Source organism: Callorhinchus milii, unplaced genomic scaffold, assembly GCF_018977255.1.
Source record: "Callorhinchus milii isolate IMCB2004 unplaced genomic scaffold, IMCB_Cmil_1.0 Scaffold8, whole genome shotgun sequence".
Lineage (NCBI taxonomy): Eukaryota > Metazoa > Chordata > Chondrichthyes > Chimaeriformes > Callorhinchidae > Callorhinchus > Callorhinchus milii.
This window is the reverse complement of record NW_024704749.1, coordinates 19,698,034-19,721,720: the sequence shown is the minus strand read 5'-3', so window position 1 is coordinate 19,721,720 and position 23,687 is coordinate 19,698,034. Positions and strand designations below refer to the sequence as shown.

Sequence of the window (23,687 nt, the reverse complement as noted above, 5' to 3'; positions counted from 1 at the left end):
TTAGCTGCTTCCCACGGGGCTACCATCTTTGTAAAGCGGAGTCGGCCATCTTGGTAAAGGTGAAGTGACGCATGCGCACAGGGTTGCCAGCAAAAAAAAACCCCGCTTGTAGCCCAAAGTCCACCAAACACTAGCCCAAAAGTAGCCCGACATTATAACCATCTTCGCCTCCTATGGGCAGCAGGGTGGCCAATTTAGGTTTGTGTCTTTGTGACTGTGTAAGAAAAGGTCTTCAAAGGGAATAAAAAGTTGCAGGTTTCATTTGAAGATTAGGCACCCTCCCAAACCAGTTTTGTTTCATGTGCAGTGCAACACAACCCGCCCACACCCCACCTGCCCGCTCATCTGAAGGTGGCCTCATCATGTCAGGCTGGTTCAGTCAGGGACTTTGAGCTCAGTCTAAGATGACCCTCCAATGCAGCAATGGGGGTCTGTTGTACTCTCGGAGGTGCCGTCCTTTGGATGAGACATTAAACCTAGGTCCCATCAGCCTGTTGAGGAGGATGTTAAAGATCCCGTGATAATATTTCAAAAGAGGATTTTATCCCGGTGTCCTGGCCAACAATCCCCCAAATAAAATTAGTATTTACTCCGTTGCTGTTTGCGGACACTCCTGTATGTTCACAATCCCCCAGATAAAATCGGTTCTTCATATCAGGTTTCTTTGTGGGGCACTGCTCTGGGCAAATTGCCCGCCACATTCACCTACAAATATTCTGCACTTTACAACAACTTCTGTTAAGAGCTTTGAGATCTTGATTAAGTGATAAGGTGCTGGCTGTATCTAATGCAAGGATTATTATTAATATTCACTCTTGATTGGCTGTTCTTCAGTTAAGGTTGTTTGAACAAGAGTCTAAACCAGATTGGCTCCCCCGCCCCCCACCACCCCGGAGTATTGTTTTGGATTAAACCCCCTTTAAAAGTAGGAGGTGCTGAAGACAGAAGTGTTAAAACGACAGGCCAGTAAAAGACGAAGACCCAGCAATAGGTCAAAATGCGCCAGAGCACAAAATATTGTTTTATTTCCATTAAGAATTTACAGTGTGAAGTCTAACACATTATGAAAATAGCAGCACCTCCCACAAAGGAGGGACCCTTTTGATTTTAAAAACTAGTTTGAAGCCTACATGGAAAATAGCACAAAGGCTTTGCTTCAAGGAGAAAGAGAAGGGAGATTCAAATATATTAAGAGATAGGGAGGGGCAATCACTCGGCTACCCAGAAGAGGAATGAATCAGTGTTTATCAGCACTGCATACTAATTCCAGATCTAGTTACTCACGGCGTTGAGGTCTTTTGGTAGGTCGCAGCAGGTGTGAACAAGTCACCCTTTCAAACACTGTTCTGAACACAGGCAAGTCCTCGCCCACCACAAACAACCCCCCCAGCAAATGTTTGTGCATTCTGCCTTTTTTTTTCATAGTCTCAAAAAAACAATCTCTCACAAGGAGAAGGTGAGCATCTATATTGCACTTTAGAAATTTATTCACACCATCCATCTTTCAGATATTTCACGGGTATTATTTTACAACAGGCTCTCTCCTGGGTTTTCAATACTCTTTTACAGCAGCCTTTAATATATTACCTACATACAAATGGTCAAATCCCCAGACCTTTCAGTGTCTCTCCCCTTCCTGCAAACCAACCTCCCTGATCATTACAGGTCAACAGCTCTTTATTCTACTCTGACAGTAATTGGAGGATCTCCAGAATGGAACGCTTGTGATATGCCACTTTGGATTAAGCCAGCTCTAGTATCGGATGACTGTAAAGTATCATGACATTTACAATTAGATTCAGAGGAGACAGTCCTTTCGGTCCCAGTTCAAGAAGACTCAAAACTCACTGACGTTTCATTTTCCTCTCAACAGCCCTGGTTTTGGGAGACAAAATATACATTTTTAATTTTTTTAAATCAATTTTTCAGGCTCTTCCCCCCATCCCGCCCCCACACATTTGGCAGCGACAGTTGCTGCGGTCAGCGACTAGATTTCTTTCCAACCTAAGTCCATATCCAACCAGCTCAGAGTGAGAGAGACCTGCAGTTGGAAATGTCACAATACTTTGTCTGAACCTGTATCAAGAAAATTTACAATTTCGTTGGGTTATTCACGGCTTTCTGGGTCCAGTTCTTCACTTTAATGTTGGGTATTTCCTTTGGCCGAATCGCCCCGGTTTCGAGCCTGTGGCCGGCGGCTGAAAGTTAAAATAAAGCAATCACCGATTAATAAAGAGGGTATCACCTGACAGACACACACACACACTCCAGCTAGGTCCTGAGCTAGGCAGTGGCTGAGGTTACAATTCGCTTCACTGCTTCCTGGATTTGGAGAGGGTAAATCAGCTCAACAACAACTTGCATTTATATAGCGTTCTTCACGTGGAGTAGGGTCCCAGAGCTCTTCAAAGTGGCGGAGTCTGATAATGAGCCAAGGGGAGAGTGAGGTGATTGTAAGCATGATCGAAAAGGAAGGACTTTAAGCGGGATTTGAAGGTGCGGAGTCAGGGTCAAGGCGGAGGGATCACTATCCAGAAGCTGGAAGGTGCCTTGTGTTGGATGTTGGGTTACAACAAGTTCAGGCCTGGGCTGTACGTTCCCCCTATAGTTACATGCTTGCTTCTGCTCTCACATGAAAGATGGCTGCTTAGGCAATCAGTTACTGGAGGGACACCTAAGGACCACACTCTCACGGGAAGGGTAAAAGCAGAATGAAACTGGTGGACAAAAATACAACATTCTCCTATAAAATAAAGTGAGAGGAGAGCGCGGAGCAGGGCTTAGTGTGAAGTGAAACAGAAAATAATGCACCGTGCTGAGAAAAAGCACTGCATTATTTCTGGGGAGGTTTCCCAAGGCAACAGTTATAGTAGTACTATGGGAGCTGGATTAATATCAACGCGAGTAGTAAAACCCTGACTGTCCAATGCTTTGGGACGTCCTCCCCCCGATATGACGGACTTGGCTCTCAGGAAAAGGGAAATTTTCTGCTCTCAAAATGGGAGGGCTGGAAAGAGGGGCTTTTCTACAGCACTTGATAGCTTGTGCCTAAGTTGAGCCCTCCCACAAAATCACTTAAAGCCCCCCACCTCCTCATCCCATCCTTGGCTCTTGTGTGAATGGCTTGCCTCTCATTGCCCAGCCATATATGCCTTCTCTGTCCTCATTGTGCCATGGATCTGTGCACCGCACTAGGACCTGCCCACACTCATTTCTCATCAGGCCTCCGTGAGCCCGCAGAACCGAGGGAGCCAGCATTCAGCCTTGAACCCAGCAGTCTGGCCTCCACCCAAACTCGGGCCCTGAGGCGGGAGATCGAGATCAGTCACCATTGCAGATTTTGTTTTTAAACAAGAAACTTACTTGTGAAAACTGGGCCGGGTTGTAAAACTGCACTGCTCCCATCGACGGAACCCCTTGCACTGGTTGTCCGGGGACCTGAGAAGCAGATGAGTGGGAATTAAGACTCAGTAACACAACACAAGGCATAATCAAGATATCAACAGGAAACTCTCTGCCCCCATCCACCCCATGGTTTACACTGGGGAGGTGCTCTCATAACAGAATGAAATGTCACAGTGAAGTAAACTCGCTCATTATATCAAGTCTCGAACCACTTCAGCGATTATAATTGAGGGATTTTCCAAGGTCTAACATTTTTGGCTTACAGGATTACAACCGAATCACGCAAAAAGTGTAGACCTCACAAAAAGGGCACCAAGTCACCGCTGATGTCACGTCCTGTGGGATCCGTCAGGAAATGCATAAGAAAACGGCCATTTTTGGTGCTAGAAACACTAGGGGTAACTGTACGGTGTCCTGAGACGTATGCAGGAAACTGCCAATCCAGGCCAGAAGCTACTACACCTCCGGTAACCAAAGGTCCATAGAATCCCCATCTCTATCGAGGCCCTGTAACTACTGTCAGGTGCAGTGACTAGTTTCTTGTTGCCACATAATTCCCATTGCTCACCTCTTTCCCTAAGGTCTGCTCCCTAACCCAACTGACGAGCATTGGCTGTGGGTTCAGCCCCTGCTCGGAGGGGTGAAATAAATGCCCAAGCTCAAATCCCCGTTCGGTGCTGAGTTAGCGTTTCTCAGCCACACGATGCCAAGACCTGGCATCTGACGACTGTTCCTTGCACTTCTCGGCCCCATCACACACACATGTTGCTCGATAGCAGAGTACAGGGTAAAATGCGTTGTGGCCATGGAAAGAAAGCACGCGCACACTCTCGCATTCTGAGTTCAGATCAGCTCTGACAAGTGAGCGAGGCTGGTTACAACACACACACACACCCACCTCACCAAACTGCAAGCCATCCGGCACGGGAGCAGATCCATCAGTGCCTGAGTTCGGCTAGAAAAGGAAAGGAAAGCTCAGACACAAATCCACACCACACAACTAAGCACTCCCACAGCCCACTGATCAGCAGTCTCATGGCAAGGGGTTGGCAGCCAGAGCTCGAGAATCAGGGGGGCGGGGGAGGCAGAGAGTGCCTTTATCTGCAGACACACTTCACACTTCACCCCTCTCCCAACTCCCCACTCCCCCCCACCCACATACAATGTTTGGTGTGGGAAGCATAGCCCATGTGCCAGCATTCGACCACTCTACAGGTGGCTGGTGCAGCCATCAGTCAGCTTCATTCATATCAGCTTAAAGCACAAGGCAGACGGGGACTAAACCCAACAGCCCACAAACAATTCGATGAATTTATCTGGGTCCTGGTACTGGAGTGTAACTTGCTCTCTCTCACCAGCGGCTGTGTGTCCACCCCAAAGTTGTTGTTGTCTGCAGGCTGCCCACTGTCAGCCATGCTGGCGTCCGGGATGGGGTGTCCCTCCCCTGCAAAAGTAAGGAAGAACAATTAGCATATAATAAACTCAGATCTCAGCAAAAAATTTTCATGGAAAGGGCACTAAACAAAAGCTTTTGTTCTGGTGAGGGAACGAATACTCGTCCAACTGACAGCCTCAAGAGCTGGCGGTCACTGCAGTCGATTCATATACAACAACACCCCACAAACAGCTGGTTGCTGAAATTCCCTTCTCTTTTCAAATAATGTCACGGGTTCTTCAACGTCCACCTGAACAGGCAGACAAGACCTCAGTTTAACGTGATGAAGGACTGAAGAAGCTTTCACGCGGGAGGGAGGTGAGGATAACGCTGTCGAGGAGGCCGAGACCATAACATGTATAAGTAAACTGGATAATCAGGAGAGGGTTATGGAGAAAGAGCCGAGGATTGAGATTAGAGCAGATAGCTCCAGCGTGGGACCAAGCACGAACATATCCTCATTTCTTGCTCTCTTCTCATAGCTTTTAATTTTGACATTTCCTTAAGTATTAAGTATTGATGCAACTCATTTTTAAGATCAGTGGATTCATCAGTGATGAAGATTCCATAAGTAAACAACAACAACTTGCATTTATATAGTGTCCTTCACATGAGGTAGTGTCTCGGAGCGCTTGAATCCTCTATTTTAAAAAAAAACCTTCTAACCCCCCCTTTTTTTCTGACAACAATCCCCTTGTTACTGACTCACTGATCACAAGTTTATTTATTTGCCACCAAACCATTCAGATTTTAATTCTATTATTAGATTACCCCCACACCTCCCCCACACATGCACAAATACTGTTTGTTCCAGTCCAAAAAACTCCTACTTCACCATAGAACTGTAAGTTCACATTCCCAGTGCCATCCTTGGGATGTGAGCCAAGCAGTCAGCTGGCCGGGAGCCAGATATTCATAAATTCACCCTCACTGCAGACAGCCCCACATCCCTGCCTGTTCTCCCTCGTGTCGTGGCCACCCCTCCCCCACCACCCGTTACAGCCACCAACCCCTCCCCAGTCACAATGCAACAAAGAGAAGAGCAAACCTACCCGGTGCTGGCATAAAGAGGTTTGCTGGGATGGCCATTGGTGCCAGTGGGGCAAACAGATCAATGGGAGGTGGGACGTTGCCACCTGGTCTTGTTCCACTGGGGTTTAAGACATCCACGTAACGTGCCCGGGTACCTGTAACAGAGACTTTAGTACTGACCAGACGGACTCAGCAAACATCCCAGAGGCGTAGCTGCTCACAGGATCAGATCCCAACGCGGAGGTGGGGTTGTGATACTAGGAAATAAAATCAGCTGTGCAAGGGCGCGTGAGGCAATGGAGTGAGTATAGCGTAGAGACAGAGACAGGGAGAGAGAGAAAGTGAGAGAGAGTGTTTGATTTTACTGAGGCTTGGCGCTGGCTGTGTGTGACAATGTGCTGGGAACTTACCTGCTTTTTTGGAGAACATGTTAACGGACGGTGGGCCACCTGGAGGGCCAGCCATGGGCAGGGACTGGGTGGGCTTCGGGAAGCTAGGCGGAGGCGGGGGAGGTTTGCTCTGCAATTAAACAACACACACAAGTCACATGAAAACAGTGTCAGAACCCAACAAAGAGCCTGTCAACACTTCACAATCATATTCTCACTCTAGCCATTGGATATGCAAAAACCCATCAGCCTTACTTCAAAATTTCCAACAGATTTGATATAGAAATTACAGCAGCAACATTACAAGTGGCTGGTCAGTGCCTGCTTCACACCCAACCTGTCCATGCACATGTGTATACTCCACTTAGATTCTACCCTTCCTAAAGCCCTTTATTCCCTTCTCTCTCGTGCACATGTATGTGTCACGCTTCTTCTGAAATTGCTTGATGCTCTTTGCTTCAATTAAAACTTCTTGTCCTCAGTTGTTTGATTTCCACATTCTCTCCACCCTCTGTGCAAAAGTATGTCCTTCTAAACTTTCTGTCAGATCTGCTCCTGGCTAGCTTGTATTTAGGCTCCCTTGTCCCTTGTTTTGATTAATTTGAGTCATTGATGTGGTGGAAGCGCCAGGAGCAGTCAAGAGTACAGGTTGTCAGCACTTTGGGATGTCCTCCTGATATAAAAGGCACTATACAAAGTTGTCGTTGCTTACCTCCTCCTCTGCCGGCTCGTTCAGGTTCACCCACCGCTGCTGCTTCTCATCCCAAACGATCTGTGGACAGGACCCGAGGTGGAGAAGAGGTCATCGTAATCTATCTTCGGATCAATCGTTACACTACTCTACTGACCACGCCAATTACAGCACTCAAAGGAGAGAGTGCGCATTCCATTCCAACAATCTTATATCTCCGAGATTTCCATGTGTAGGTGAGACGCATGGAATCCTCAGCCTGGGGTGTGGATACTCTTATGCATGGTGATGAGTTTCCACATGTGTTGGACATGGTTGAACCCCCCCAAAAAAAACAATTACAGCTGTGGCCTGCCCCTCTCACACATCGTTCAAAAAGTCAATCATAATTCTCAGGGGAGTGTGTGTGGGGGTGGGGGATGGGGGGAGAAGCATGTAATAGCCAAACCCGCTGCTGTCCTTACCTGTGATCTGTTTGACGTGTACTTTCCAGCATGGGAATCACTGTGCAGTGATCAGGAGCAGCCTAGCCTCCCAACCCAGGGTCACCAAGATTCACTTTATTACAATTTACCTCCAAATCTCTGATGAATTGGCCATTTATGTTGTTGTTGTGTGTGGGAGTAGCTCCCGCGTCTGTGTATACTACATCCACTTAAGTTTCAAATCGATATTTTATGAAGGGGCTTTGGCTCAGTTGTTTGAAGTGAGAGGAGCTGTGTAACCGTAAGTTCTTATTGTAAGAACACTCAGGAGATAAGCTGGATCTCCAAGGGCCTTCACAACGCACACAAATACGCTCCACACCATGCACTCACTGCCTTTACCTCTGCACCAGGAGGCAGACCCTAAGAACGACTATTAAACAATTCACAATGACAACTACGGAGGTTCACTCACCGATTTATTTTTATCGTCTGGGAGGTGAGCTTCAGGTTTCCTGTTCGGCCTCAACCAGCTCAGCCACCCACCCTGAGGAGACAGGAGAGGACAAGAGTCATTTCGTTTTAAAGAAAAATACCACACCATCAAAATGAATTAATCCTTCACACAATCCCCTCGGACCAGTGGTAGGACAACTCTTCATTGCCATCCTTCGAATGAAATATTGGCTGTTCATATGTACATTAAAGATCGCAGCAAACAAACAAGCCACAAGCAGAGAGCCTCACCTTTGATTTCTTGGTCTCGGCTTCCCTCCTGGGCTCCTTGACCTCGGTGGCTCTGGGGGCTGCGCTATCCTGTGCCGGTAGGGACGGCTGTCTGACCAGCGAGGACCGCCGCTCCCGCCCTCCTGAATGGGTGGACGATTCGGATGTAGTCCTGGATCGCCTTCCGTAGGGCTGAAATTACACAATGGACACAAAGGCAGACTAGTCAGCCAGCGCCTTGAAAGCTCTCCTCCACCACCCTCAACCCCTCCCATCCGAAAATAGGGAGAGGCACCAGGCAAGGTAAGATGGAGCAGGGGACTGACGCCTGAATGAGGCATGAGAAGAAAGTTCAAGCCCCATCTATCAGCTGCTCGGGGCAGAAATTACCAGATTTTTGGACCCTTTCACCAACAAAAACAACAAATTGCATTTATACAGCGCCATTCACATCGGGAGGACGTCCCAAAGCACTGGACAATGAGGGGTTTGTCCCTGAGTTGGGGCTTGAAATCAGGAGAGATGGAGGGTAGGGGTAGGAGGGTATTCAAAGGCGCAGTCAAAGAGGAAGATCTTGAGACAGGCCTTGAAGGAGGCAAGGGAGGGTGCGAGGCAGAGGGACTCCGGGATGGAGTTTCAGAGGGTGGGGGCAGAAAGGCTGAAGGCCAGACCAATAGTGGAGCAGGCAGAGTGGGGGAATGTGGAGCAGGCCAGTGCCTGCAGAGTGGAGGGAGCGATTGGTGAAGTTTTAATAGGTCGCAGAGGTAGGGAGGGCCAGTTCCGAGCTGGACATTGTCCACAATTCAACACGAGGTTTGCCTTCACGGAGATCAATGGAGCAAATGTATGAAAAGTGTCAATACTGGCACAGCTTGAATGTGGGTCCCAGCATATTGCCCGGGGTCTGAAAACTTAACAAACACTGCGGGAGAAGAGCAGTCTCCTTCACCAGCACCAACAGATCAGACAGAAACACGTGCCCACAACCCACAGAAACTATTCAATGCTTGCCCACAGGGAGACAGAACCAGAGGCAGCAATATTACAACAAGCCTTGCATTTGATATAGCGCCTTATCACATCTTCGATTCGTCTCAAAGCGTGTCACAGAATATACTGTAAAGTGGATTGACTGTATATTTTGTGGCCGAAACGCGGCAGCAATTGCGCTCAGCAGTGTCCCACAAACAGTCGTGGTTTGAGTGACCAAATTATTATTATTATTATTTATTTTGAAGGGATTATTACCTCCGCAAAGCAATCTGCGAATTGACTAACAACCGGATTCCTACTTACTGCTAGGTAAACAAGAGGCCTGTGGAGTAAGGAAACTTGCCTAAAGTTTCGCCCTGCCCGGGAATCAAACCCAGGTCCTCTTGCCACATGTTGAGAGAGGGTGGGAACGGAGAGACAATAGAGAGCTGTGGTTGCTGCTCCCTCAGGCTGCCTCTCTGTGGGAAACACGTGGACAAACTTTCCTCCTAAGAGCTTGTGTCTCTGCGGCTCGAAGCACAGCAGAAATACCATAACACAAAGTAAAAACGTTTGTAGACAGGTTGCGAAGCGGTGAGTAATGGAGATGGGATTAATGGCAAGATCAGGCAAGAGAGCAGAGAGCCAGCACCCCCCCTCCCCATGGCCACTGTGTGAGAATGGCAGAGTGAAACAGTGAGAAGCCAGTGCCAGATGGCATCGTACCATGTGCAAGGATGACTGGGACGTGGATCTCGATCTTCTTCCTGGAGCCTGGTGCAGACACAAACGTTCAGCCGTGTTACATGCCGGCGCAGTCAGTCAGTCACTCACTCAAACTAGTCAGACTCAGCCTCTGCCATCCATTCACTCCCAGTTCATAGCAGGCCTATTTAGCATTGGCAGCAAAGCGTGAGCATGGGGAACATGGCGATCTGAATTCTCTCCCACTGTAACACTGTCCAGCCTTATCTCGCTCCGTCTCTGCCGCTCCTTTTGCAAGTGTTTTGAAACGTTCTGTTACACGAGAGGTGCTACCTAAGCATTTCCCAGCTCCTAAAAATGGAGCCTTATTACTCTCAACTCGGTCAGCCGTTGCTGGGATTTATGAAGCGGGAGAAAGCTTGCAGTTGTAAACTTGCACCAGTTGCCGAGTCTGTCAGTCTACTTTCACACAAATCACTTTGTGCCCTGTCACCTCCGTATCTCTCTGACCTCCTTACGCCCTACTCCATGACCTGCCCCTTCACTCAGCTGGCTCCGACCTTCTGCACATCCCTCGTCCCCTCCACCATCAGCAGCTGCACGTTTAGCCATTACGCTCTGAGGCTCTGGAACTCTCTGCCTCAATCCCTCCCTCCGCCTTGCCCGCTCCTTGTCGCTCTTCAGATCGCACTTGGATGACTTTCTTCTTTGACTGTGCTTATGATCATCTCCCCCTCTCTCTCCAGCTCAGCATCAGGCTCTGCCATTATTAAGTGCTCTGAAACGCTACCGCACCCAATATAAACGTAAGTGGTCGTTGAATTGAAGCAACACATGGAGGGGTGAGTCTGGAAGTAAAGCACGCGGAATGGGGAGTGCAGCTGCAGTTGCTCACTGGATTGTTGGCGGCTGATACAAGAGGAAGATTCAGGCTTCAATGCGATACGCTGACACAGCCCCTCCGTCCTTGGGAGCTCTGCGATCCCTCTTATAGAGTGTATCGGATACTGAACAGGAGCCGAATACACAGCACGGAGGAACACGGCAATCCAGGATCCTCTCCCTTCTCCTCTCATCTCCCTCCCTACTGAACCTCCCCTCCACATTAACAATCCCCCCACTCCTTTACTCAGCTGAATTCAGGCATCCAGTGGGGACGTGCTAACTGGAAGAGGTTACTGTCTGCACTTGCACGCCTACTAGTGGCCAGATCAGAGCAGCGCAGGACAACAGCAGCCAGGAGCCACAGGCTTTTTAGCCGATACACGGTTAACGGCAGAGAAACACACAGGAGGCCTTACCATTTTTGCCATGTGATTGTGGAAATCAATTTGTCCGGTGTCCGAAAAGCTCTGCCTTTTTGGAGAAATCTGGGTGTTAGGCTTAAATTCTACAGGAGGGAAGGGAAAAAAAAAGGGGGGTTACCACACAATAATCTTGAGACAGATTGAACTCAGTGCATTACAACCAGATACAAACTTGAGGTGCTGCCTGTGATGATGGGTCGGTCATACGTGCAACAGGCAGTGCATCAAGACACCAGTATTCTATAATGTGGAACGATGTCCGGCCAAGACATCTCTTCCCCTCGCAATGAATTGAATGAACCCCTCCGTGAGACTAGCACAGGGCTGCAGGGGGCAACTGGTGCCGGAGGAGAGGGGCCAGTAAAAACATGTGGGGGTCCCCCTCACCAGCCACACCCCCACCCCCCACCTCCCCATGCACGCATGCCTCTGGTGGCTATTTAGATATTTGAAATCCTAGAAACCAGAGGTTTGCTCCTCAAATGATCCATCCTAATCCCATGTTCTTTCCCTGAACCCGTTACCCTCTGGTCCCCTTTCTGTATACAAGTTTGTCTAATTCTCTTACAAATGGCCACGATTGAGTCCTTCCCACCCCTACCTCTGGCAACTCATTCCACCTTCCAAATCTCTCCTTTCACACTCCTGCTTATAATCGCTGAAGATACTTTTGAGACCACTTCAGGCAGCATCCTGGGGGCTTCCCCGACGTTTACTAACCTGGGTTGGCCACCTGCTCTGGCACTGTCTGCAGTGGCTCAGCTGGGAGGCCCGGGGGTGGGGGGCCAGCTGTTCCCATGTACACCGGCTCCTTTTCCAGCTCGTAGGGCTGCCTGAAGGCAGAGTTGAGTGACTGGCCGGGAAAGCCTGGCACCTGTGGAGCTGTGGAGGCCTGGAGCGGGAAGTACATGGGGATGTTGCCATCGACGGTCATCTGAGGAGGGGGGGCCACAGGCAACTGTGGAACAGGGGCCACAGTCGTCCCGTCAAGGATGGCTTGAGGAGCTGTGAGAAATGAGACGATCACTGAATCCCAGAGCTTGCAATCTTTGTGTTAAAACGGTTCCTCTCCTGAAGAGACCAATTCTTTCTGACACTTTCTAGTCTCTTAACCTCCTCCTGATTAAGTAGGATGCTGATACATTTACTGGATATTGAGAAAGTGTTCAGACAGCTTAAATAATTTATAATACACAAGAGCTGTTATTATTAATTATTAATAATAATAATCCTTGCATTTGATATAATGCCTTATCACATGTTTGAGATGATTCAAAGCACTTCACGGAATATACTGCAAGGTGAATTGACTGTATAATTTTATGGGCGAATGTACTCAATTTACCATATGTCCACAAAGCAACCTGTGCAATGTCGCTACACCACTCGGTATTTAAAACATGCTCGTCGCAGAAGAGAAACCTTTTCAAGCACCTGAGAGATCAAAATTCATTGAAAATGAAGTGAATGTCGTTACTGAGGCAAACGGGGCAGCAACAACCCATAAACAATTAGTAACCATTTGGGGGGGAAATTTGAATAAGTTGGGAAATACAAATTGAGATAGCTGGGGAAAAAAAGCCCCACATTTTTATGAACTGATAGGAAGTGAGTTTGTGTGTGCGTGTGTGGGGGGGGGGTGGGCGGGGAGGAAGGAGAGGAGAAGACCCCTGTCAGAGATCTCGGCATTGCAACAGTTAACCACAGTAGACTACAGAGAAAGGCCACTCTAAATAAATAAACCACTTTGTTGACCATAACATTCATAGCAGTCACCCAGAAAAATGTGCGAAAGAGACAGTATATGTGTTGAGTAAACCTGTTGTTCAGCATCGAACATGTAAGCCCTTCAGAAGTAAAGGGATGAGGTTGACAATTCCCCTGTGAACCCCAGGGCCGAGCCCTACAGCGAGGAAGGCAATGGTGAGCACTGCCCTCAGCACGGGTTGAATTACCTGGTGGCACAAGCTGCACGCTGGGGCCTCCTGCACTCGGCACAAAGGAAGTCATCAGAGGATTGTCGGTGCCAGATCCGCCCTCGGGGAGCCCTGCCATTGCCCCGTCCAGCTGGCTGCCGTGGTCATACTCGGAGCTGGGGGTGCTCGAGCCATACTGGTGAGGAGTCGCTGCTCTCTCTGAGCTGTAGAGAAACGTCCCCTCCTGGCACAGGGCAAGAGAGATCAAACATCAAGTACAGAAATGGGGGAGAGAGGAAAAACCGATTCAGGTAGAGAAAACACCAGGGCAGAGATGAGGGCCTCTTGTGATTCTGACAGCATTTCAATGAACTTCAGAGAATAGCTCACGGGGTGGGGGAGTGAGGGGGGAAGAGAAGAGCAGGTGGGGACAGTTAAAGCGGTGGGCGGAGAAGAAGGTGGGAAGAAAGTGAATCGATTATACTGGGAAGTGGGGGAAAGGCGGGCAGTTATATGGGGAAGACAGCTACAGACACTCACCTTCATCTGTTGATCCAGCAGTTTCAGGTGCACCATCCACTCCGGTTCCATGTTTAATTCCTGCTCGGATTTCTCCCTCAACTGAGGGTCAAAGAATCGCAACTGCGAGGAAACCTGGTCAGACACGGAGTAAGAGGCAATGTTCAACCCAGCAACTAGGGGCTTCCCCTCAGGAAAAGCAACACGTGCGCTTGTGAAAAACAACAACTTACATTTATATAGCGTTCCTCACGTCTCGGAGCCCTTAGTACTCGCACTCATGAAAAGCGACATGTTGTAGGACATTCAATAACATGTGAGAACCTCTGGTTCCGATAACAGCTGTAAATTTTGTGGCTTTACACCACTGAGCGTCCTGTAACCCAAACCTGTTGAACAGCCACTCTTACGGCTCACACTTCCTTACACTGCCGAGAACAGTAACTCAACTTGGCTAGAGAATGCTTAAGAGAATACCAGGGCAGTGCTTGAGATCTCTACCGTTAGCAATGGTGCACTCGACATGTCCGGTCAGTGCAGTCAGCCACATGGTTCGCAAGCAAATGGTGTTGGGAGGAAGTGACCATCACTTGTGGGTTGGGGTGGCACTTGAGGTGATATCTGGTGCCGATGCAATGCAGTGAGACGTTGGGAATTTCAAGGTGTGATTTTGGATCTATCTCTGTCTCTCATGTCTGCGGAATTCTCCCCTCAGAGGAACCAACCTGCAGCAACTAGCGCCCCCACCCCCCCCACACACTCCCACCCCCCACACACAACCACTGTAACTGTGCAGTGAATCAATCCCGTTACCCTGGCTTGACATCACAATTGCTGGGTGACCTCACCAGATCCCTATGAGCTCTTCACCCCTGAAAATCATTCAGCGAACCAACCACCTTCTCAATGTCTTTCACACGGTGCAGCACTGAGTAACCCAATTCCCTCGATATCATCAAACCAGAGTCTTCCCTGAACACCAAACCTAACATGACCTTGATGCAGAAATCAGATCAGGCTCCCAATTTAAATGTAATCCTCATATTTCAGTGTTTATAACAACAACAACAAACAACAATAGATCACATTTGTATAGTGCCTTTCACATCAGGAGGACGTCCCAAGGCGCTCAACACAAAACTTCTCAAGTGCTTCACAGGCAATTGCTGTCAAGTGTAGTTAGTGACTGTCTAGTTTATAGGCAAACACAGCAACTATTTATTTGCATCTCAACAAGGTCTCGCAAACAATTATGAAGAGAATGACAAATTTTATCTGGGGGCTTGTTGGCCAGGACACCGGGAGAGAGAGAGAAACTCCCTTCTCTTTTCCACTAATGTCAAGGGATCTTTAGCATCCGTCTGAACAGACAGACAGGTGGAGGGTTTTGGAAATGTAACTCAGTTGAAGCAAAAACGAGTAAAACATTTTCAGGAGAGGAGGGAAATTGGTGCGGACAGAATTCCTACTCAGTCTTCACTCCCATATAAATCCCAGACACCAACACAGTCCACCTGCTGTTAACATAACGTATTACAGCACAACATGAAATGCCCTAAATCAATGTAATTTTTGTTGTTGTTGCAGTGGGCGAGGTACCTACCTGTACAAGCTGGCTATAAAGCACGGGCGAGTAGTATAAAGCATTCTTCAGCATGGTTTTAGCAATGACCTCACAGTAGTGAAAGGCCTGGGCCGTGAGCCCCATCTCTGCCAGCCGGCACGCATAGATGAACTTAAACACCTATAGCAAAGGGGTGTGGGGAGGGGGAGGAAAAAACAGAGTGATCATCAACGTTGATACAGACAGGGATACACACAGACATTGCAGCTCACCGCGAGGGACCGATGTAGACAATGCAAGACAGAAAAGGCAGTGGGAGCTGCTGAGAGCAAACCTGGAAGTTGGGGAGAAAGCTAGGCTGGCTGCCCAGGGCCTGCGCGTACTCATACGTCTCCGTCCGCTGGATCGCTTCAGAAGACGCAAACTTCAGGAAGGACCAGCTGCAAACAGAGAGGGAAGCCAATCATCACAGAGCCCCATGCACACCTGCAGTCTCCTCTATACTCTTCACAGCTAGGCCTAACCCGCAGTACTTCTAAACCAGTTTCCTACTCCCATCAAGTGCCAGGAACTCCGTTCCAGGGAGCAGATGGCATGGGAACAGCAATCCCAAGAGTCGGTGCGATGGACTTCCGGGTTACCAGGAGGAATCCTCGTTTTGCGCAACTGAGGGAACTAATTAAAAAAAATTAAAAACAAAATAGAATTAGACCCCAGGCAGTGAGAAGAAAGACAGGCACCTGCCATGTGAGGTTAGTAACAGTTCTAGTGGGGTGGGTTATCTCAGTCTGTTGGGGAGCTGACAAGATGTTATCATATGTAAAATAATGTAAAATGCAGTTCAGCCCCTCGGAGACCCAGCTAATTCCCTCCTCCCCTCCCTTGGATGTTCAGGCACTAGGTTACAGGAGCTCACCTGTGATTTGAGCCAATCAGGACCAGTTTGGTAGATTTTCGGGTGTACACCCCAAACCCAACCTGTGCCATCAGGTAACAGAAGTGAGCGGCCTCCAGCAGTCCCTTGGTGGCTGGAAACAAAGCAAGTCTGTTAACCCCTCGCGTGCGCAAATGGCTACATCCCAGTGCGGTACTGGGGGAGTGTATCTGTCTGAGACGACATCTTTCAGAGGAAACGTAAAACTTTGATTGCCCGGTCGGGTGTAGGTTAAGATTCTGCGACACCACTGGAAAAGAGAAGGGACTTTCTCCTGGTGTTCTGGCCAACAACCCTACAGTTAGATTGATTAGTCACTGCACGGTTGTTGGTGGGACTTTGCTGTATCCAAATTGGCTTTAGCATTTTCCTATAACATCATTACACTTGACAGCAATTCCCTGTGAAGTGCTTTGAGATGTTTCGACACCATAACTGCTGTATTAGATGTGAGGACAGTTATTATTTCTGCTTTCTTTTTCCCCAGTAATATAGATAGTACAGTGCAACGTAATCCAGTGCTCCCTGTCTAAGAGACTGGGGAGCTTCTACGGATTGGGAGAAAATCAGAGGGAGAGGCCAGGAGGCGACCAAAAGAAAGCTGGACTCCGTGACTTTGGAAGAGGTTAGGAGATGCTCTCCCTGCAAGTGGAGCCACGCACTGGAAACTCGAGACAGGGAGGAAAACACCTCAACACCTGAATGAACATGCTGAGCCAAAGCAGAGCCTAGTGGGACCCACCTAGAGTGTCTCCCATAGTTGTCATGGTCCTCCTGTTCAGCTCCAGACCGTTGGAAAGATTCGACAAAACCATGGCAAGGTGTGGCCGCCAGTGTCCCCACTTCTCTTCTCCACAACACTGCAACACAAGCCACTGGTCACAACACAAGCAAGCGACCGATTAGCAGAAAGAAACCCGATCACGCTTCACCTGGTGGAATCTCAGGCAGATCAGTTGCTTGAAGGAGAAGGGTTTCAACTTGAACAACGCAACAACTTTCTGCTTGCATTAGTGCCAGCAACCAGTACAAGACAGAGCTAGAAAACTAGCGCCCACCCTCCGCCTACCAGCCCAAACATCATAAGAATAAGCGTGGCAAAGACCAAGGTCAATCCAGTTCGCCTTCCACCATCCCGGCAGTCAGGTGAAGGCAGCTCGGCTTACTATTAAGGCGCACACGTGAATAAGGAAAACAGCTACATACTGACCGTGGCTGCTGCGGGCATTCGGCCAGACATCAGCTGGTAGACGGTCTGTAGCGGGTCATTGATGGGCAGGCTGTTGGCAAACCTGGAAGTGTATGGGAGAGAGCAATTCAGTCAGTACCGCTCAGTGGCTCACATTAATGGTTGAGGCAGAATCCAGATTAGCTTTCGAAAGGGAAGAGGATAAATGCCTAAAAAGAAGTAAAACACAGCAGGATGGAGCAGACACAAGGGACTGGATGGTCTTCTTTTGTGCTATACCCCACATCCGTACCATGACCCGGTCTGCCTTTCTTCACCTCCGCAACATCGCCCAGCTCCACCACTGCCTCTCCCCTCAGGCCACCAAAACCCTCATCCACGCATTTATTACATCTAGGTTTGACTACACCAACTCCCTCCTTGTCAGCCTTCCCAACTCTTCCCTCCACAAGCTGCAGATCATCCAGAACTCTGCAGCACGTATCCTCTCCCGCACCAGGCTCATTGACCCTGACCCCCACCCTCACCTGGCTCCACATTCCCCAGAGGAGAGTTCAGAATCCTCTTCCTCACCTTCAAAGCCTTCCACGGCCTTGCTCCTTCCTACCTCTGATCTGCTAACTCCTTATAAACTTGTCCACTCCCTCTGCTGTGGCCTGCTCCACGCCCTCCCGCCTGACCCACCCATCCACAATCAGCGGTCGGGCCTTCAGGTTCTCTGCCCCCACCCTTTGGAACTCCATCCCACAGTCACTTCACCTTGCTCCCTCAATTGCCTCACTTCAAGGCATGCCTCCTCTTCGACCACGCCTTCGGCCTCTCAGAGATAGATTTGGAAAGAAGCACATACCTGGTCATGACTTTGGCATGGGTCCTGTTGTCCATTTTACTGGCCAGTAACAGAGCGTGGCCCCACAGCCCGTGTTTCATGGCAGACTCCAAGGCATCCTGTGAAGCACACAATCAACAGCACTGAGCCATGGTCAGGGAAAAGACAGCACACGGTTTCCCTTCCAAAAACATTGCATAACAGTGTCAGGTTATTTACGGTTGAGGGCTTAGAGTTAGTTACAAGGACTGGCTTTGAAAAATTGGGTCATTTTTCAATTGCAAGAGAGAAATAATAGACTTCAACATTCTGAAAAACTTTCAAAGAATCAATAGTTAAAGACTATTCCTAACGCAGAATTGTCAGTGGAAGGGTACAGAGGAAACCTCTGTCAGCAGTCAGCAGAATGCTTTGCCACAACTAGCTATTGAGTTTGAAGCTATAACAAGGTGAAAATGGAATTAGATAATTAGTTCATCAGAAAAGTGAACAATTCCAGTGGGGGAACAAGCACCCGTACAGACATGATGGAAAAGGAGCAGGGGATGGGATTAAAATAGAGCTCCAGTGGGAAGCTGGCACTCACACAGATATGTAGAAAGAGCAAAGGAATGGGATGAGAGAACTATAGAGTAGTTAGCACTTGTTCAGACATGATGGAGGAAGAGCAATGGGATGGAGTAAAGAGCTCCAGGGATGGAGCAGAGAGCTCTAAGGATATTAACTCTTGCATTTGATATAGTGCCTTATCACGTCTTTGAGACGTCTCAAAGTGCTTCACAGGAATATACTATAAAGTGAACTGACTGTATATTTTGTGGGCGATAGAGATAGAGTAGAGAGCTCCAAGGCTGGGAGCAGAGAGCTCCAGGGATTGATCAGCGAGCTCCAGATTACCCAATGCACAGGGGAGCCCGGCTCCACAGGCGCTTTCTCTCCCTCCCACAACTCTCACCTTCTTCCGTCCGAACAGCAGCAGCTCCCGGAAGCGCTCGGTCTCCTTGCTGGGGTTCTCGGTGCTGGAGCTAGTGCCCTCCATAAAGCTGTCGGTGAGGAGGGACAGCTGAGTGGTGCACGACTCATCCTCTGCCCGCGGCACCAGCTCATTGTTGAAGTCAATCAGATTGGCCTCGTTGGGTGACTTGCCGGGGAGCCAGACAGACCGGTGCTCCCTGAGCAGTAGCTCGGCGATGTCTGTGCCAATAACAGTCTGCAAAACATCCCGTTCACAACACTTCAAAAGAGGAACATTAAAAAGAACATAACCTGATAGTCTGCAGGGCGGTCCATCCGCCCACAACCCCCTCCCTCCATTTCATCAGGCCCACCCACTCCCTCCATCACCTCTAAATATTATGCTTCTGGAAGGGAAACACAAAAATATTGCTTATGCAACCCACGGACGTTTCTCAAATAGGGCATCTGGCTCTCAGCAGCCAAAAGCTTGGACCACCTTGGTCTAGTGGGTCGGTGCATTTCAATACTGAGCCACACAGGTCCAGATCACTGCTGAGCGAGCTCGGCATTTCAGCTAAGGCAGCAGTTAGGGACTAACACACAAACACGAGTGTGGACTTTGGGTGAGGACAGGATTGCAGCTGCCTTTTCCTTGTGCCAACACTCAGTGTCAAGGCTCACAAGTGAACAAGGAGAGAGCTAGAACTTGAAATTCATCTTTAGAAAAACAAACAGTAGCTCACAGCCAAAACAGGTCTTGTTCTGTGCAGCAAATATCTGTTTCGACATCAATCAAATACTGGCTCAGTGGGATGTTGAAGTCTGTTCTCCTGGATCAGTTTTGTGAATAAGGCCATGCTCAACTTTGGGTTTGTGTCAGATTGCACATGCACACTGTGAGTTATACAATTCAGGGCCATAAGTAGGACATGGTGTATTAGCAGATCAAAGGGTAATGTATCAATCTCAGATCCAGGGTCAGTTTGGTACAGGAGGAAGCATGCCTGGCTTTGAGCCTGCAGTTGGGACCGACACACCAGTGGGCAGCACTGAACTGTCGGAGTTGCCATCCTTCGGAGGGAATGTTAATCCAAGGATATTAAAGATACTGTGCCATTATTAAGAGAAGAGGAGTTTCACCAGTGTTTTGACCAATAATTATCCAATTATTATTATCATCGTTCATTTCAGGGCTGATTGTGAGACCTTGCTAAGTCCAAAATTTGGCCATCATGTTTACCTACAAATAGTCTTATCTTTCATTGGATGCTGCAGGAGATTAGATATCCCTGCAATGCACTATGAAATGCTTTGACACTACACAAAATGCAGAGATTATTATGACTGTTAGGATTATAACAGCTGCAAATAACTCTGCGATTGCAATGCCAGGGAGGTGCGAAGGTCGGACAGAGCAATAACACACCCCGTTCTGTCGGCAGAGCAGCACCATCAGATCCCACAGCAGGTTGGCGGATTCCTTATCCAGCAGCTCTTCATTCCTCAGGCATTCCGTGCCCTTGTTCTGAGCAAAGTTGATCACATCAACCTTATGCGTCTCCTCCCTAAAAAAACATTGACCAAAGAGACCTTGAGCTCAAAGTGTGCTGATTATAAAAAACACACACAGCACTGTTTGCATTGGCAGCCTCAGCGGCAAACAGCTGCTGAATGCCCTGCTAATGTATTAACAGCGGCTAATGACACACCACCTCTAGTCCCTCTGTGTGGAAGTAGATTTATATCACCAACAGCAGTCAGAGTGGAAAGAGAAACTCACTTCACCAACGGCCCCGGGAAGTTCCTCAGCTCCTCTTGTTCTGGCAAGTGCTGGAGCATCGTCTGCAAACACACAAACTGGTGAATTCTCAAAGCAATGAACTTTAACGTCCATCAGGCCAAATCCCAAAGCTTCCTACACTGGGGCACTGGAAGCCCGCAAGCAGCTTTCCCAGGCTATTTCACTAGCAGGCGCCGATTCTACCTTCCCTCCCACTCGGGTTCCAGATTGGGATTATCTGTCTTGCTGCACCAACATCACCTTGTATTTATATAGCGCCCTTCATGCGGGGTAGCGTCCCGGAGCACTTCACGGTGGCAGCATGCTGAGCAAGACTGTTGCCAATTTGCCAACCTCCACCCAGTCGTCACTGGATACACGCTCTCTTTCTCTTCCCCAATGCTTCAGCCTCTCACTGCAAGTCAGCCTGGGATTTGCCTGTGTGAAAACTCAGACGCAATCCTTCAGCCCATGAAACAACTACAGCTGTAACGCACTGCACTGCAGTTACCATGTAACCAACGTGCACAAGGTCTCAGGACATACCGATACAGGATCAGGAACAATGCACAACAACTTGCATTTATGTAGGGCCTCCATTTAATGTCTGAGTGTTTCATAGCGACAGGGCCAGATAGCGAGCCGGGGAGGGTGAATGGCAGAGGAAAAAAGTGCCACACTAATGCAGTAGTATTAGTGCAATTAGACAATAATAATAATCCTTGCATTTAATACAGTGCTTTATCACATCATTGTGATGTCTCAAAGTGCTTCACAGAGTACACTGTAAAGTGTAGTGACTGTATTTCGTGGGTGAAATGCGGCAGCCAATCGCGCACGGTAGGGTTCCACAAACAGTCGTGGATTGAGTGACCACATTATTATTATTTTTTGGAGGAATTATTACGCCCGAAAAGCGATCCGCAAACCGACTAACAACCGCCTGAGGCGATAACTAAGGGTTCAAGATTTCTTGCATCAGCTGGTTATTAAATGCTGGTTAGTTAAATATTAAATTCCTCCCCAAACATACCTCCAAGCTGTGTAGCTCCACCAAGGCAGGCTGGCCTTCTGAAGGGAGGTTAGGCAGTACTTTAAGAAGCTGCCCTCCGGGACTGAAGCGAGCACACACGTGAGGAATCATGAATTTCTCAGGGGTCACTGGTCTCGGTGGAGCTAAAGAATACATTAATATAATCTTAAAAAAGCACAAATGACCCCAAAAAAGTTAGACTACGACAACAGAACCAAAGACAAACATACTTATTCCTGCTAAGCTCACCCAGACAAGCCACTTTTAAGAAAAAGTGTAATCTAAATTCTGGTTCTCTTGTAAATAAACTGTAAGATCTCCGGTTTGGGGAGTGGGGGGGAAGAGAGACATGAGGAAGTAAGTAGTGTCTCCTTGGAACTTAACTGGCTTCAAAATGATGTGCTTGGCAATGGAATATCGGAATCGAATCAATCCTCTGTGGCTGAACCAGGTACTTGATGACTGCTAATGACGGACTAGCCAGCCTGGCTCAACACGTGTTATTGGAGGGGCAGACCACATGACTGTATTTGTAGGCAAACACAGTAGCTCATTTGCACCAGCAATGCCCCACAAACAGCCATGAAGTGAGTGACCAATTTTATTCTTTAACGCGCTCCTGAATAGGGAAACATCGATTTAACATCTCATCCAAAGGATCTCCAACAATGCAACACACCCCCAGCGCTGTATTGGAGTGTCAACTTAGATGACTATGTTAGCTCTAAATCTTGGCTTGGGGCTTGTACTCACGAGCTGACTCAAGGGGCGAGAGTGCTACCAACTGGGCCAGGCTGACAAATGAAGGAACCACCCTCCCCGGGCATACCTTTCTCCACAGGCTGCCAGCCTGTTTCTGCTGGGTAACCGTACTGATAGTCTGGGTAACCCTGCATCACGGCAGTGCTGTCCTGATAACCCTGCATCAGGGTAGTGTGGTCCTGATATTGGGCATAGGTGTAATCGACAGGAGCAGGCTGTCCTGGGGCCTCACGTGTCGCGGTCAAATCCTGCTGACTCTTGTAAACCTGGCTCTGCAAACAAACAAGAGTTTCGCCATCTTACCGAACAGTCCAAATAAAGCCACTCAGAGCAAGTTGGCGATGCCTTTAGTGCTAATTAATGTCCCCGAGCCACCCCCGCCTTGCCACAGATGGGAGTCAGGAGAGCAAGATGGCTCCACGTGAGATCAGTTTACATATTCTGTCCAGAGGCAGATACTCGCAGAATTGGCGGAAAATGAACACATTATTTTAGGAGAAACAAGCATTGTATAACGAAGGCGATGTGACAACAGCAGCAACGACATGCATTTATATAGCATCCATCATGCAGGGTAGAGCGCTCGACAGTGGCAGAGCCGGGGGTGGGGGAGGTAATATTTGATATAGCGTCTTATCACATATTCGAGACGGCTCAAAGCGCTTCACAGAATATAAAGTGAATTGACTTCATATTTTGTGGGCAAAATGTGGCAGCCAATTGCGCACAGGCAATGCCCCACAAACAGTCGTGGATTGACTAACGACCGGGTTCCTTCTTACTGCTGGGTAAACAGAGGTGTGTGGAGTAAGGAAACTTGCCCAACGTTTAGCCCTGCCTGGAAATCGAACCCAGGTCCTCTCGCTTGCTGAAGATGGGGTTGTAAAGCCAGACGACGGCTCACCTGCTGGGAATGTGCGCTGAAACTGCTGCGGCGGCTGCGGGTGCTGCGGGAGCTGGGCAAGGAGTGCTCGCTGTGCACACTGCGCCGGTCAAACTCGTCCTGGTATATCTCCTGTGGCCGGTCATAATCGTCATCGAAGCTGGCATCGTATCGAGGGTCGTATTGCCACTGGCTCTCATACCCATTCCGCCTGTCACACAAACAGCCTGGTCA

At 48.6% G+C, this 23,687-nt stretch overlaps 1 protein-coding gene across 1 annotated transcript in view; it reads right to left on the bottom strand.

Annotated features, from left to right (window-relative positions):
• Nucleotides 1-988: 988 nt before the first annotated feature.
• sec16a (SEC16 homolog A, endoplasmic reticulum export factor) overlaps nucleotides 989-23,687 on the bottom strand; it is a 37,595-nt gene continuing 14,896 nt past the window's right edge. Inside the window, 26 exon segments of the mRNA XM_042337419.1 lie at nucleotides 989-2,198; nucleotides 3,364-3,438; nucleotides 4,091-4,360; nucleotides 4,761-4,849; nucleotides 5,893-6,027; nucleotides 6,283-6,391; nucleotides 6,974-7,033; nucleotides 7,853-7,924; nucleotides 8,125-8,295; nucleotides 9,802-9,849; nucleotides 11,082-11,170; nucleotides 11,808-12,092; nucleotides 13,043-13,247; nucleotides 13,544-13,657; nucleotides 15,126-15,266; nucleotides 15,421-15,526; nucleotides 16,003-16,114; nucleotides 16,763-16,880; nucleotides 17,231-17,312; nucleotides 18,060-18,157; nucleotides 18,994-19,248; nucleotides 20,422-20,560; nucleotides 20,776-20,837; nucleotides 21,809-21,951; nucleotides 22,638-22,842; nucleotides 23,475-23,664. Of these exon segments, the coding sequence (XP_042193353.1) occupies nucleotides 2,136-2,198; nucleotides 3,364-3,438; nucleotides 4,091-4,360; nucleotides 4,761-4,849; nucleotides 5,893-6,027; nucleotides 6,283-6,391; nucleotides 6,974-7,033; nucleotides 7,853-7,924; nucleotides 8,125-8,295; nucleotides 9,802-9,849; nucleotides 11,082-11,170; nucleotides 11,808-12,092; nucleotides 13,043-13,247; nucleotides 13,544-13,657; nucleotides 15,126-15,266; nucleotides 15,421-15,526; nucleotides 16,003-16,114; nucleotides 16,763-16,880; nucleotides 17,231-17,312; nucleotides 18,060-18,157; nucleotides 18,994-19,248; nucleotides 20,422-20,560; nucleotides 20,776-20,837; nucleotides 21,809-21,951; nucleotides 22,638-22,842; nucleotides 23,475-23,664 (3,436 nt within the window). The 3' untranslated portion in view covers nucleotides 989-2,135.